The sequence below is a fragment of the Ursus americanus genome, chromosome 2 (assembly GCF_024610735.1).
Source record: "Ursus americanus isolate L20-20 chromosome 2, mUrsAme1.1.p, whole genome shotgun sequence".
NCBI lineage: Eukaryota > Metazoa > Chordata > Mammalia > Carnivora > Ursidae > Ursus > Ursus americanus.
Window position 1 is genome coordinate 68,854,020 of NC_142128.1, and position 13,353 is coordinate 68,867,372.

General features: G+C 54.5%; 1 protein-coding gene across 5 annotated transcripts in view; it reads right to left on the reverse strand.

Moving 5' to 3' along the window:
* Positions 1–13,353, reverse strand: part of NAV1 (neuron navigator 1) — a 242,771-nt gene that overhangs the window by 149,919 nt on the left and 79,499 nt on the right. For 4 of the 5 annotated variants that reach the window (XM_045787682.2, XM_087857252.1, XM_045787676.2 and 1 more), the window contains exon 4: positions 41–832. The exons of the other annotated variant lie outside the window; for it this stretch is intronic. In XM_045787682.2, coding sequence (XP_045643638.2) covers positions 41–832 — 792 coding nt within the window. The remainder of the gene's footprint in view (positions 1–40; positions 833–13,353) is intronic. 5 annotated transcript variants of the gene reach the window in all.

Here is a 13,353-nt window from a genome sequence, read left to right on the forward strand (position 1 = left end):
TAGGAGAAAGCCAGGGGTGGGGCGGGGAGGCAGGACTTACCCAGCATCTGGCTGAAGAGCAGCTGCTCCAGGTCTCCCAGCACGGTCACCACGAGCTCGGGGTCCACCTTGAGGAAGGCGCGCTCCTCCTGGCCCTTGGCGGAGGGCACGGGCCCGGAGCCCTTTTGCGCCTTGGCCTTGCTAGAGAGCAGCTCGTCGTCCGACTTGCCATCGTCGCTCACGGCTGCCTCAGGAGCCTTGCTGAGCGGCTTGACCTCGGCGTAGGGGCCGCGCGGGATCCGGCTCGGCTTTCCCAGGCTGGGCGCGAGGGGAGCCAGGGGGGTCTTGACGCCGCTCGCCGGGCTGCCCTTTGCCTGGAAGAGCGAGTGCTCCGACTTGGACAGCGTCTTGGACATAAGCGGAGCCTCGCGGCCTTTGGACCCCGCCTTGCCCAAGCCCTTGGGCGCCTTGGCCATATCGTCGCTCCACTCGGGCTCATAGAGCTGCAGCTTTTTCTCCGAGTCGGTGAGGAACGAGAGGTTGGTGAGCGACTTCTGTTTGCGCAGGTTGGAGGCGGGAGGCCCGCCGGGAACTCGGCCGTCCACGCTGCCAGACTTGAAGACCTTCAGCTCGGCCGCGCTGGCCTTGGCCATGCTGCCGCCGCCGCCGGGCGCCTTGGCGCGCTTGGGCAGCATGCCTCTGCCGTCCGCCGCTGCCGCCTTCCTACCGGCGCCCCGAGGCTCGTCCGCGCCCTCGTCCCCGCCGCCGCCGCTCAGCTCCACCTCGGGCTGCACGCTCTTGACGCTGCTGCCCAGCATTCTGCCCGCGAGGAGCGCATGGACGATCCGCGCGTCTGCAGGCACGGCGGGGGCGGGGGCGGGGGCGGGGGGGGGGGCGGGAGCGCAGGGAAGAGGAGGCGGGGGAGGGGAGGGGGAGAGAAAGGACGGAAGAAACCGAAGAAGATGGGGAGAGGAAAGAGGAGGGAGCGAGGGAGGAGGGAGCCAGGCGAGCGAGGGCGCAGGGAAAAGAAACGCAAGGAAGGAAGAGGGGAAAAGGAAAGAGCGAGGAAACCGTGGGGCGATGGGGCGGGGTCGGAGGAAAAGGGGCGGGGCGGGGAAAATACAAATTAAAATTTACAAATCAGTCAAAGGAAGAATGGAAGCCCGGCGGCTCGGCGGGCGCGCAGAGGTGCTTCCATGCCCGGTCCCGACCCTCCGCCTGCCCGCTTGTCAGTCCCGCGGGCCGAGCACTGCCCGGCAGCTCCCTCGCGGCACTCCGCCCGCCAGCTTGAGTAGAGGCTGCGGGCTGCAGCTCCAAGCGCAGGAAGGAGGGGAGGGGAAGGCGGAGGAGCAAACAGGAGGAGGGGAGGAGTGTGTGCGAGGGAGGGAGGTGGGGGAGAGCGAGTGTGTGTCTATTTCTGGCTCGGGAGGGGGTGGTATTTGCGGCAGAGATCCAGGGGCGGATGAGTAGGGGGTCGGGGAGGGTAGATAAAGGATCCCACCAGTTTTCCTCCTCGCTTTCCACGAGAAGGCGGGACCCGTTCTCGGAGGACACGGTGGTCCTCTGCCGCGCCCAGAGTATGGGGTGCGGTGAAAAGGATCTGTCGAGGAGATGTGGGGCGCAGGTAAAAGGGACTGAGACAGGACAGCTCATGATGCGGGAGGGAAGGTGGACTCGTGGGACCAGGAGAGATGCTAGGAGAAGGGTTGGGAAAGCCGTACAATCCAGGTTGCCGGTTCCCCCACCCCCACTCCAAACCGTTGCGGTTTCCCTCCAGTTAACTCCCAGTACCATCTTACTTCCGCCTCGGAGGCTCTCGGCTGCCCTCCAGAGGTAGGGGATACTCCCTGGGGTCAGGCAAAGGGGATGGGACAGGGGTGGTTCTGAGAGACAGGCCCAGGGCTGACTGGGGAGGGGGCTCAGGGCTTGGAAGAAAGGACCAACTCTTGGGATCAGGAGATTGGGTTCCCATCCTAATGGACTGCATGACCTTGTCAAAGTCATTGCACCCCTTTGGCTGGCTCTCTTCTCTTAAAGTGGTTATAATACCAGCTTAACGGGTAAAAGGGCTTTGGCATTGTAAAGCGCTTTGTCAAACCTAGGAAATCAGTTGGAGGCTTAGCACGGGTCCCCTGAAGGCTGATTTAAAGTGGGACTGCAGAGCAATTTAAAAAGACAACGTTTTCCTAGCCTTTCTCCCTCCTCCCACTTGGACTCAGGGAAGAAAGATGGGGTGGAAGGGGTAGAGGCCAAGAGGGATGGAGCAAGCAGCAGTCAGCCTAGGGCTGTCCTTCAGTAGAGGGCGACACTGCCCATTCTCCCATGGCCTCCCAGGTCAGTGCCAAGTTACCTGAGCAAATGGTTCTCAGGCAAGAAAATGAGGGACAGGAGAAAGCAGAGGGGACATCCCTGGAAGCAAAGCTTGCTCCAGGAGAGGCGGGCCCCAGATGGAGCCACACACGGGGGATTGTAAAGCCCTAAGGACTCTTTTTTTTTTTTCTTTTAAGTTTATCTATTTTTTTATTAATCTCTACACCCAACATAGGGCTCGAACTGATGACCCCGAGATCAAGATTTGCATGCTCTTCCAACTGAGCCCACCCGGCACCCCAAGAACTCTTTGCCATAATGTGCTAACCATCAGATTATCTGCCCACCCCATCCCCAACCTCCCTTCTCTAGCTTCCTGCCTGTCCCCTTAGAATCTGAAGAACCCTGTGCCTGGGTCTCAGGGTTCACCCACTTTCTTCGTGCTAATCGTCACAGCCCGCCTGGTGTGAGAGGTATTTGTGTACATGTCTGTCTCCTCCACCAGCACTGGAGCTTTCTGGATACAGAACTATGTCTCTCAGCACCTTGCAGGGAGCAGACGCTGCAACTGTGTTAGTGGAACCCTGAGCGCTGTACACTGTGTCTGTACCCTCTATAACTCTTGGGTCCTGGTAGTGTCCCCAGGCCTCTGCCTTCCATAATCCCAGGGCTGGACTGAGATACCACAAAATCTGCAAGGACAGGGGTCATCACCGAGAGGATGTGCTTACCACAGTACCAAGAGCACACAGTTCTCAGGCACAGGGGTGTCTGGTAAGAAGCATGGACAACCTTGGCTGGGCTTCGACTGATACAGAGAAAGATAGAGATTCTGCCCTCAAGGAACTCAGTGTCTGACAGGCAGTACAAAACAGACAACACAGATCTGGGAAAGTAATCATCATGACGCTGTGAAAAAGCAATGTCACATATACCAACACACTCATCATAGAAAGACAGACACAGGTATGTGGATACTAATTTTAGGAATGACCCGAGGGACACCGAGCCCTGAAGAGCAGGGACCCTGGCCATCTCATTCACTGCCCTCACCCCAGAGTCCAGCACTTCCTTGGAAGGTGCTGGATACCTGTGAGCGTGGGAGTAGGAGACCGTGTTGGCAGGCAGAACAGGTGCGGGAGGTCTTGGAGGCTTCCTGGAATACTGAGCAGTGTACATAGGGAAGGGTTCAGACCAGGAAGGCAGGAAGTGAGAGGTTGCCCAGGCTCCCGCCCTGCTGCCTCCAAGGAGCAGAGGAAAGGGGTTGGGTGCAAAAGTTTACCAGAAGGTCCAGAGGGCACATGCAGATTGGCCTCAGAGTCAGTGTCTAGCATTTAGGAAACTCGGGGATGGAACCAAGCCTTGTGATCTCAAATAGGGAATGACAAGCAATAGAGAGCTGGTGAAAGGGACTAAGGTGGTATCGTGCCAGAACTTGCCCTGGGCACAGACAGCGCCCAGAGGGTAAGGCCAGTCCTGGGATTTTCTCTCTGGGCATGCATGAGGTCCTCATGCTTATGCCCAACCACAGGAGCCCAGCTTAAGGGACTAAGCCCCATCACTCGTGCCAAGTCTCCAGGTAACCACGCCCTTCCTCCCCCATCCCACAGGCCACCGTTCATGACACTGCAAACAATCACTTCTCAAGCCCTCATCCTTACTCAGAGGTCATTCTCTAATTTGCACCAGACATACCTAATTCAATCATGCGGGAACCTCACCTTTCCTAAAAATAGTGAAGCTGGGGATCCTTGTTCTCTGATTTACCAGGTTACAGTAGCTCTTATTGTCTCTATGTTCTTTCCCTGTACGTAAAACCATCTCCTCTTTAGCAGACAAGGAGAAATTAACTGGTTGCCATCATTTCTACTGTGGTCCATCCCGCCCAGTGCGTGCTGCTGTAGGCAAACCTGACGCTGTCTGCCCTAGGTTTCTTTGGCCTCTCGTCTCCGGTAGGTGTGTAGGTTTGCTCCTGTCAACTTAATCTTCAGAATTGCTATGAGGCACTATTGTACTTGCTGCCCTGTCCACCTGTACTTCCTTGTCCCTGTATGCCCCCTGCCCCCAGAACCTGACCCTCCTTTCTTCCAGCCCTCATTGGTCCCTGCGCTCCAGCCCAGTCTCTTCCACTTCTTTATTCCTTTTTGTTCCTCCATGCCTCCTCTCCAGGGACAGCCCATGCCCCAAATCCAAGTCCTTTCCTTCAATAAACAGCTCCGGAAATTCTGCCTCCTTCGAGGAGAGAGGATTGTCCAGAAGAGAGGCACTAGCCCCCCTCCATCCCCCCCAACCCCCCTCCCCGACTCCCTCCTGCATGAGAGGCCACCTGTCAGTTTATGAGATGGAGAACACCTTCCATGCTCATCTCATGAGTTAATTCAGTGCTAATCCCCTTGAGTGCTAGTCCTTTCTCCGTCCACGTCCACCCGGTACTGCTCATCTTCCCGCTGCCACTCTCTAAAGGGCTGTGCCATGGCCATGTGTTGGCCTCTTTAAATAGTCATCTTGGCAGCCTGGAACTTTCAGACGCTCCCTAATGCGACCTCTCCTTGTATCTGGTTCTTTTTTGATTCCTTTCACATCCCTTGAGTTTCCCACCATCCTCTACTGCAGTGGGAGCCTCGGCTGCCGTGGCAACAGCCATTCCAGCATCAGTCGATAAAGCCAATATGTGCAGAATATTTCCTCGAGTGATTCCTAAAAAGAGAGGGACCTGCCCTGTCACACCATCCCCAAACCCGCTCTAGCCCCTCCCACTGTGCCATTTCCTCTTTCCCCAAGCCACAGACCAGATAGGCTGGGGATGGTGCGATGAGAGAGATCCTATGTGATGAGGGAGAGGCCTGGCTGGGCAGGGAGTGGGTCCTGGTGATGTCAGTGCCCTGTAGAGGGCAAATGGATCCCGCCCAGTCTCTAAAGAGGAGGCAGGGAAGGGGGCTGGCTTGGAATCATGGGAGTCCCCAGTTCCCAGCTCCCCAGACCCACTCATCATCCCACTCCTCTATCTTCAAAGGCAGTGGCACTTTCTGTGATCGGGTGGGATGAGTGATTTGACCACCTGTGTTGACCAAGAACTTAAAGCAATCTGAGGAATGAAGACATAGGCGTACAGCCAAGGAAAGGCAGGCTGTGTGATTTTACATTCTCACACCATGTGCTGGGAAACAGATGCAACCCAGGTTGTCTGTGGGGGGTCTGCGGGCTCCCCCCATTGGACTGGGGAGAGAGGAGGACAGGAAAAGGGCAGAAAGGAGAGGTGGGCTGCCTCCACCCTGTTGACCTTGAAAGGTGACCTTGGGAGAAGAGGGGATCTGAGGAAGGGGGGAGTGGACAGGTGAGTCCACACTTGGCTCCTTCAAGGGCCAAGTCAGAGGAGGGAAGAGGGAAGAGTTTTCTTGATACCTGAGCTCACGGTCATGATCTGGAGAGCAAGGGCTAGGCACGTAGTCCCATGGCTCTGCAAGGCTAGCCCACCCACCCAGGACCAGGCCAGCTGAGTGACAGGCACCCTCTTTACGTCTGTGCTCCCCACATCCCTATGATGAAGTTCTTTCATCACCTCCCTAGCAGATTCCAATACCTACGCCTTTGTGGAAAGCCCTCCAGCATCGCTCCCCACCTCCTTCTGCGCTTTTGCCTGCCCTGTCATTCCCCTACATCATTCCACCCATTAGCAGGGACTTCTTGAGCTCCCAAAATGTGCACAAGGCCAGGCTGGAGCCTGCTGAAATGGCCGGTGCTCAGCACAGTGTCGACTGCATCCAGAGGACCAGCTCCCCATTGCTCATCTCCTGTTCCATGCCCGCTAGGTGCCAGCTACGAGGAGCACTGGAGGACAGACACAAATTCCTGCCCCCATGGAACTCCCAGTCTAATGGGAGACACAGACAATAAATGAGAAAGAAATGTTAGCTACTACAAAGTTCTTAGGAGTAAAACAAAGCAGGAAGGGGTATATGAAATATCCAGGGACAGGGGTTGAATTTTCAATATGGTGGCCAAGGAAGGCTTTCGTAAGAAGGTGACATTTGAGTAAAAACCTGAAGGACGGGGTGCCTGGGTTAAGCAGCTGCCTTTGGCTCAGGTCATGGTCCCAGAGTCCTGGGATCAAGCCCCACGTCAGGCTCCCTGCTCACTGGGGAGTCTGCTTCTCCCTCTCCCTCTGCTGCTCCCCCTGCTTGTGCTCTCTTGCTCATGCTCTCTTTCTCAAATAAATAAATAAAACCTAAAAAAACAAACAAACAAAAAAAACCCTGAAGAAAGAGAGGAAGCAATTTATATGGGTATCTGGGGGAAGATTTCTAGGCAGAAGGAATAGTCCAAGCAAAGGCCCTGTGGGAGAGTGCACCCGGCCCATCAGCAGAACTCCATGGAGATCAGCCTGGCTGGAGAGGAAGGAGGGGATAGTGGCAGGCAATGAGATCCAAGGTATAACTGGAGGCCAGGATGTTGAAGGCCTTCTAGGTCATGACAAGGACCTGGCCTTTTACTCTGAGTAGGGTGGGAGTCACTGGCAGGTTCGGAGCAGACGAGTGACAGGACCCAGCTTTTCCCTTGAAAGGGTCACTTTGGTGGCCATGCTAGGCTCATGGGCAGAAGACTCACAACAACCAAGGTGAGAGAGGATGGTGGCTTGGAAGTGGGTAGTGACTTTGGTAGTGGTGCAAAGTGGTCAGACTCTAGCTATATTTTGAAGCCATTAGAATTTGCTGATAGACCAGGTGTGGGTATGTGGGCTTGAGAGAAATTGAGCATTATCCCAAGGATTTGGGCCTGGAAAACTCTAAGACTGGACTTGCCATCAATCAAGATAGTGAAGACCCGAGGAGGAGCTGGTTTTAGAGAAAGGACTGGAGTCTTCTGCTCTCCTTGACCCTTCCTAAGGCCAAATGGCCCTCCCCTAGGACACCCTCCCTGACTCTCCTCACACGGTTCACTGTAGCCACTTCAATAATCTCTGAACATTCAGAGCCAACATTTTTCATTCACCCATTTGTGTTTCCCAAGGATCCATCTTTGGTTGGTCTACTGATTATGAATTTTTTCTCAAAACCCATCATGGCTCTTTGCACACAGTGGGCTCTCAGAAATATTTGGTGAATGACGACCAAGTAAATGAATGAATGCGTGACTCAGAACAGATGTGTGGGGGACTGTAAACAGCAGTGACCTCTCAATACCCCGTGGCGAGAGACACTGCAGCTGGTGTGCTGGAATGGGAACCAGGCTCTGGGATGATGTCCCAGCAACATCTCTGCTTCCTTCTCTGCAGCCCTGGGCCACAAGGAGGCCAGCAGACCCTCTCTTTGCCCCTTCAAGGGAAGCTCCAGTTTTTCGGGGGAATGACCTGGGGACATATCATAACTGAGACCCTCTCCCCCTGACATCCCTATCTCTGCTCCACTCGGAGGTGTGGGAGAGTTTTGCCACACCTCTGGGAGACAGAGGCAAGAGTGGGCAAGGCATCCTCAGAGCCCAGGTTCCCTGGGATATGTGACAGTCTCAACTGGAACTTGAGCCCCACCCTTCACTGCCATCCACAGAAGAAAAGGGGCCAATGGACACCGTGGTCCAATATGGGTGCTCCAGCTTCCTCACACCTCCAAGGGCCTCATTCAGGAAGTCTTCCCAGATTGACCCACGTGTTTTCTCCCAGCCCAGTCACTATTTTGCTTCGCCAAGGCATTGGTAGAAATATGGATTCTGCAAGGCCCTGGCTCAGCCTCTCTGGTCCCAGAAGGCCCCCAAGTCCAGGGGCTGGGAATTTTTCTTCTGGGCCACAAGGTCAGCAGTGAAGGCTCAGAAGAGACTTGCCATTTGCCTGCCTGTTGGGAGAAAATCAGGCTCAGCAAACCAAAGGCTGGGAGTGAAGCCAGGGATCATAGGCCTTCGTCTACCCTCTGGCCTAACTGTCTCAGGGAGCGCTTCTAGGAGGGTAGAAATGCTGAGAAATTCTAAACGACAACCCACATTCCTCGGCACTCACAGCAGCCTGGATGTAGCTCCCCTGAGCTTCTAGGCCCACAGGACAGAGATGGAGCAGGGATGAGCCTACCATCTGGTGAAATGGGCAGGGCAGAGCGTAGATGCCAGAAAGGCAAGTCACCTTTTATCATACAAGGAAACAGGACCCAAGCCCAAAGCCCCGCATGTCCAGCTACAGGTGCAGGACAGGGCTCTCTAAGTCTGACACCTGGGGGCATAGAGGCCAGTGCGGACTCTGCGCAGCACTCAAGGCCTTCACGGCTCTGGCTCCACCTTGCCCTCTCATGCTTCCTACCTGTCCTCTGGTCCAGGCCTAACCCCACCCCTGCTCCCTGTAACCCAGGTGCCCACTGCACCTGAGGTCTGCATGGGGGTCTAGGAGTGCAGTCACATTAAAACCGGCCTGCAGAATCCTGGCCGTGGGGACAAGGACGGAGGATTACTCCATTGGTGATCTACAGCGCCACCAGTCCTTTGAAAGCTCAGCCTCATGCCCTTTTGTCCTGGGGCCTGGTCACTTCCAGTGGACCCGGCAGTACCAGCCAGTGCAGGACCCCTTCAGGACTTCTCTCGTCTCAAGTCTTGGAGGTCCCAGTTCTCTTCTCGACTTGCTATGTGGCCTTAAGAGAATGCCTCCATTCTCCTGTAACGAAACGTGTTCTCATTGATCACATAAGAACTTAGGTGGAAGTACAGGGTGGAGAACCTCGGCTCCCTGTGCTCACGGCCTTCAGCAGGGAAAGGCTGAAGGAAAACACCTGATCTAGATGACTCCGAAATTGCACTCACTTAAAATTAGATCCCTGTGCTCCTTGCACTAATAAAGAGACCAGGATAAGAAGCCTTAGACGTTTCCCACATGTGTTTGGCTTGTATGTTGCCATGGCAACTGTCCCACACATCCGTTGGGGTGTTCACTGCACACTGGGCTCCAGATGAGCTCTGCAACACCCAGGTCCATTGCCCTTAGATTAGGACCAGCCCAGATCCGTTGTCATGGCAACCACAGGCCTGTGCGAGGGGAGGAAGAGGAGGGTAGACTGTGTGCGTGCAGCTGTGCCCGTGTGTTGGCTGGAGACACGCAAACTGCCTGTGTGCACGTATCCTATTATACGGGCAAACCCGGAATCAAATTCGACCTGTCCGTGCAGAGTGGATTGTTTTAAGGTCATCGAATCAACACGAAGTGGACCCTCAAAGCTAATCCTCAACATTCTGCTTTAGAGCAGAACCGACCCATTTGCAAGAAATCCTATTACCTCACTGTGGGCCAAGGAAACCCCAAACCTGATGAGAAGAGACAAAAGGTCCAGACCCGAGGCCGTCTGGCCAACGCTGTGATGTTACGGCTGAGGAGCAGAACTCCCTAATCAGTGTCCACAAACTGTTTGAGAGGGTCCGCGAAACTAACCACCAAACAGAAGTCTTGTGTTGTGAGCAGTCCGTTTGTCTGGGGAGGCACGTCATAATGCTCACCGGGTTCTGAAAGAGATCCTTGATGCTAAAAAGTTAAAAACAACCGCAAGAGTAGGGAGAAACCTTTACCCACCTGACCCAGAACGAGCTGGGGCCGTCCTCACTACTCCAGAGAGAAAGACGCTCCCGTATCCTGGCTATACCCATTCTCTCCGTGGGCACCTCTGTGCTTTATGAGAGTTTTTGTTAGGTTTTTTAAAGAGACATTACACTTAACACAGGAATGCCATGGATTCATATTTCGTTGAATTTTAATAGAATAATCACTGGCAATTACTTAGTATATAAAAACTGCTCTGCAAATGTTAAGAATAGTCATCGTGTGATGGGTGGGAGTTTCAAAGCAGGATGAGAACTTTGCCTTTCTCCCAGCCTGATTTCATCACAAGTTGCTTACCACCTCTGTGCTTCCTCCTGCCTCCATGGAAACCCAGATTCCCAGGCAGGAAGGATGCAGGGAGCTTACGGGGTCAAGCTCCTGCCCCTGGACGGTGCCAGTCTTTACGTGAACACGAGAGCAGCTCTCCCTCCACTTCTGATGGGGCTGAGCTCTCCTCCTGCTCGGAAGTTCTCTTATCTATGTGACCTCGATCATTCTCACCACGGAACACACTCATCGGCTTCTCCAGCCCTCTGTGGAGGTGGAATGATTTTCTTGAAAGAAGGGATGACTAAGACTAACCCCTTCTCGGTCCTCCCCCCCTTCCCCCCCAGGGCTTGGATGACCCCACGCTCGCTGACCCTCCCTCTGCCCTGACCCTTTAATTACCGTCAGCTCTCTCTGAAGCAGAGGACTCCCACAGCCCCTGAGCCACACGAAGGCGGGGTTTTGATTCCTTCCGCCTCTTAAAGGACTCAGGACGAGGAATATGATGACTGGGGGTAATTCTCAGCACTTAATCTTCCTGGTTATTGTGTCTGTGTCGCTCTCCCTCTTCAACTGCCTCTCCCCAGAGCTCCTTCCGTGTAAGCCTGCTGGGCAGCCTTATTGTGGGGGGGGAAGTCTCTCAGTGGGGGACCCTAATCCTCTTATCAAGGGGATAGGGGGAGTACAGGGAAGGGGGGGTAACACTGTGTTCCGGTTTTTCCCATTCAGCGGTGCCAGAGAGAGGGACGAGAAAGCCTAGCTTGGAGCCTGTGCTCCTTGAGATGAAGCTGCCTGCAGGCTCTCCACCTGCCTCGGGCCTTCCCAGGGAGACCCCGTTTCTCGGAAATTGTGAAGAGGATTGGCCAACTTTTGCCTCAAGGGATGGGACAAAGACCGGTGAAACCAAGTCTTTAGGGCATCACTGAAATGGGGTTTCTCTGGATTGGTTATGGAAGTTTCTCTCCATTGGTCATGGACGGACAGCGGTGAATGTTTAGCAACTAGTTCAGGTTCCTTCCTCCTTCCATGGCAGAAATTTCTGGCAGCCCCAGAGCCCCCTGGATAACACTCTGAAGTTGTAAGGGGTAGTCGGATCTGGAGGGATTCCTAGTAACCAGGTGTACTCCCAGTGCGTATCCTTATCCTCAGGACCTTCCCACGGGCCCACAGAGAACTACACAAGAGGCCAGAGCTTCCCAGGAAGAACTAAAGCAGCTCCTCTCAGTGGGGAGAGCTGAATCTCTAGAAACCTGCCGGGAGGAAGCTGTGTCGAGGTCAGACAGGTACAGGGTATGAGGGCAATTCTCTAGGAAAGTTCATCACCTTCTTCTTCTACCCGTCTTTCCTAGTACTGAAGACTTGGGGTGAAAGGGGGTGGTCCGCAGACTGCTGTTGTTTATATTCTTACGGGGTGTCATGAAGCCAGAGCTTGCCCTGCTCTTTCGGATGGGAGGCATATTCCAGACTTGGGGCTTCTCCAGATCCTACCTAGCTGCACAGGCTGTACCCTGCACTGTTCTAGACCGGCCACATCGGCTCCACAAGGGCACAGGTCTTTGCCTGTTCTGTCCACAGATGGACCCCAAGTGTCTAGAGCAGTGCCTGGCACATTATAAGTACTTAATAAAAATGTGGTGAATGGATATGAATTTCCTCTGGAGTTGGGTAGTACAAAGGCCCTGGTTTTCTTGGGTGGAGCAGGAAGCAGGGAAGCTAGGCCTTGTCAGACCTCTGGATTGTGTTTTGAGTACTCAGGTCATACGGAACTGTTCACACACCTTCCAGAGTGGAAGCAATCTCAGGAGGGAGCAGCATGGTGGGGGGGGGGGGTACAGGATGCCCAGCCGCCACTACTTTTGACATTCCACTAAAATGGCTCCCACTGGGTCAAATTCACGGCTTGGAGATTAATCTCATTCCCAGCCAAATGCTGTCTTGAGAAGTCACTCAGTCTCCTCCCTCCCCCTTCCTCCTCCTAAGAAATAGAATCCAGATCCCTCTAGTTTCTATTCCAAACTCCTCCAGCAGGGTACCTCAGATGACCTCACTTCTCTGGCCTCTTCCTTCACAGGCCCCTCCTAGAGCCAGGCTCTGTCCTGCTGGTCATGCCACTGCCCCTCCTCGCCTCCCGGGGGGCACCCCCAGGACTTGGGACATGTTCCCCTCCAGTGAAGTCATGCCCTGTATGGCTAACAGCATGACCTCTGAAGGCCAGCTGCCTGGGTTCCAATCCTGGCCGGACCACCCTGGGCACATCGCATAGCCTTTCCTCATCTGTAAAGTGGGAATGTTAGCAACAGCACTCTCCTCAATAGCGAACAATAGCACACATTAAGCAGTTACTCTGTATCACTGCTCCTCCAAGCACTTTACTTACATTAGTGTATCTGGTCTTCACAAAACCCTAGGAAGAAGCTTCTGTCATCATCACGGAGGCACAGAGAGATGAAATCATTTACCCAAGGCTGCACAGCTCACAAGTGGTAAAGCTGTGATACGAAGCTAGGGAGTTGTTCCGACTCTCACACGGTTGTTAGAAGGACTGAACGTGCTTATTGGCAGTGCCTGATTCAGAGGAAGCCACAGCAAGTGTTAGCCACTGCTCCACAGTATTATTATCACCTCGCCTCCCAGCTCCTAGAAGTCTACCTGGTCCCAGGCGGCCACCCTGTTTATCCAAACAGGGCCTCCAGAGACCCCCGAACTCCCGAGCCACCTCTGGCCCACAGCGGCACGGAGCTGCCTGAGCCCCGACAGCAGAGCTAATACCATCTGCCCCTGAACTTGGTCTGTGTTTTCTAGTCAATTGTCTGCACGTCCTCTCTCCACGGATGGCTGGGACATCAGGCTCAGCTCAGCCTGAAAGTCCCCAGAGGGCAGGGAACACCGTGGTGTGAACCCAGCATGAAATGACACAGGTTAGGGACGACAGAGAAGTCAGTGACATCCCACGGCTTACTCACGTTGAGGGAGATGTCAGCAGGCCTGTGGCTCACTGACCCTGTTCCCTCCCCCACCATTTGGCGGAGGTTAAGGGAGACAGTGTGCCAATGACACAGCACGAGCTGGCAGCAGCGGAAGGCAGGCGAGCAGCACTGGAAGGCTGGACTTTTTAACAAGCCTGGATTCAAATCCTGGCACAGCCCCCTAGTTGTGTGTCTCCGGACAAGCTAGATCACGAAACTTCTCTGAGCTGGAGTTTCCTCATCTAGGCCACAGAGTAACAGCACCACCTG